The following is a 1,863-nucleotide window of genomic DNA, read 5'->3' as shown; positions in this document are numbered from 1 at the left end:
TAATACGGCATCATAATAGGGAGTCAGTAATAAGAGAGCAAAATAAATAAATCAAAAGCACCACTTACTTCACATCGGGATGTTTATTAAAAAGAAAATACTGCTATTCTGGTTTTTGTAATGTTATATACTGTCAGTACAGCTTTGTTTATGTGCTAAAACAGTGACTTTGTGACCTGATTCACTGTGTAATGTAAGTCATTGAGGAAACTTGTTTTTGGAATATCAATTTTTAATCAATGGTTAAACTACTGAAGATCTCACCAAATGTTTGGAGTTATATCATGACTTCACAACCCAAACCTCTGCCAAAGTGTAGCATACCGAACATAGCCAATATACAAACTCAGAACATGATGCGCTGTGACAAAGTATAAATTGGGCTTAAGAAGGAAATGAAAACCACAGATAAAGGTGTTAACGTTTGGTCATTTGTCATCCTCTTGTAGGTCACACCCCGGGTGAGAATCGATGTGCGTTTAAAGAACACAGAGTGCAGAAAGGCCAGCGGTGCAAAAGAACACAGACACCGGCCCTCGTGTCCATTCAAACAGGTGTGTGAATGCAGTGCATCCAGTATGAAGCTATGAAGGTTCACCATAAATATCCTTACACAACAGGAGCGTGACAAATAAACAAACCCAAAATGTGACACGTACATTTACTTGAGTACTCTACTTATGTAAATTTTTGAGTATCTGTATTTTACAAGAGTTTTCTTTAAATACTTTTCACTTTAACTACACTACATTTCAAAGACAAATTTGTAGTTTAGACTCTACTTTTCTAGGAAGGGACCTCTGTTACCCAAATAATACATCATGAATTAACCAATTAAGACCTATTTCAGAAATAGTGAAATTAGCCAATCTACAAGCTCACAACGCGTTGTGAGCTTGTAGATCTGTTATTTTCACACACAAAACCCTATTCTTAAAACAAGCCATGTTTGAAGTTGACAGAAGCTGTTTCAGTATAGTTCCACATCTGTCTGTGCTTTAATTGTGTCTGTCAGCTCCAGGTCCGATGTTTGGTTTGTAGCCCGGATCCAAACACCAGCGATCCTTTCATTGACTGTGTTCGCAAAAAAAACGAGCAGAAGGTAAACCTTTCAACCTATCGTCTCTGTCGGGTGGAAACCTCTTATCTCCATACAACAGATGTTTGGCTAATGTTCTCCCTAGAATATGGATGCTGGTACCTACCTACTGTAATTATTGCTATTATTAGTATATAATTACATGCTGACCTTCAAACTACTGTATAAAGGGTTCCCAAACTTATCCATGCCAAGGACCTCCAAATAGCCATTGCCTGTGGCTATGCCTCCATACTGTACCTTCCCCAATGTGAAATGGCATTAGAAAAAGCTAAAATAGCAGATATGCAAGAAAAATGTTTAGGAACACCAGGTTGAAAGGGAATAAACTGGCACAATAATCGTATTGAATTTGTATGTATACGTGTGTGTGTGTGTGTGTGTGTGTGTGTGTGTGTGTGTGTGTGTGTGTGTGTGTGTGTGTGTGTGTGTGTGTGTGTATTTTAAAAATTTATTTTCCTTCTCCTTTAGAATTTGCTCCACTGGTGCTCCCTGGGGACCCCCACTTTGAAAACCACTAAGACATGTGTCCCTGTTGTTTTGTTTCAGCGTCACGCCACATGGGATAAACACTGCACCACTACCTTAAATCTCTCTGGAATGGGTGGTTTGATGAGAGCCAGCAGACCGATACACAATGACAACCCAACCACAAGGAGTCTAATTGAAGATGATGTGATTCCAGATGAATACATCAGTTAAATATCTAAAATGAAGGGGATACACTGCTTGAATGATATGTAATATGAATATACTTTCACTCT

The 1,863-nt window shown here is 38.5% G+C and overlaps 1 protein-coding gene across 1 annotated transcript in view; it reads left to right on the top strand.

Moving 5' to 3' along the window:
• Positions 1 to 1,863, top strand: part of LOC308103346 (uncharacterized protein) — a 2,597-nt gene extending 734 nt beyond the window's left edge. Inside the window, exons 2-4 of the mRNA XM_080453268.1 lie at positions 450 to 554; positions 1,016 to 1,102; positions 1,649 to 1,863. Coding sequence (XP_080309394.1) covers positions 450 to 554; positions 1,016 to 1,102; positions 1,649 to 1,801 — 345 coding nt within the window. The 3' untranslated portion in view covers positions 1,802 to 1,863. The remainder of the gene's footprint in view (positions 1 to 449; positions 555 to 1,015; positions 1,103 to 1,648) is intronic.

This window comes from Gymnoscopelus braueri (genome assembly GCF_963280865.1).
Source record: "Gymnoscopelus braueri genome assembly, chromosome: 16".
Taxonomy (NCBI): Eukaryota; Metazoa; Chordata; class Actinopteri; order Myctophiformes; family Myctophidae; genus Gymnoscopelus; species Gymnoscopelus braueri.
The sequence above is the reverse complement of the archived record's forward strand: the minus strand, read 5'-3'. Positions and strand labels throughout refer to the sequence as shown.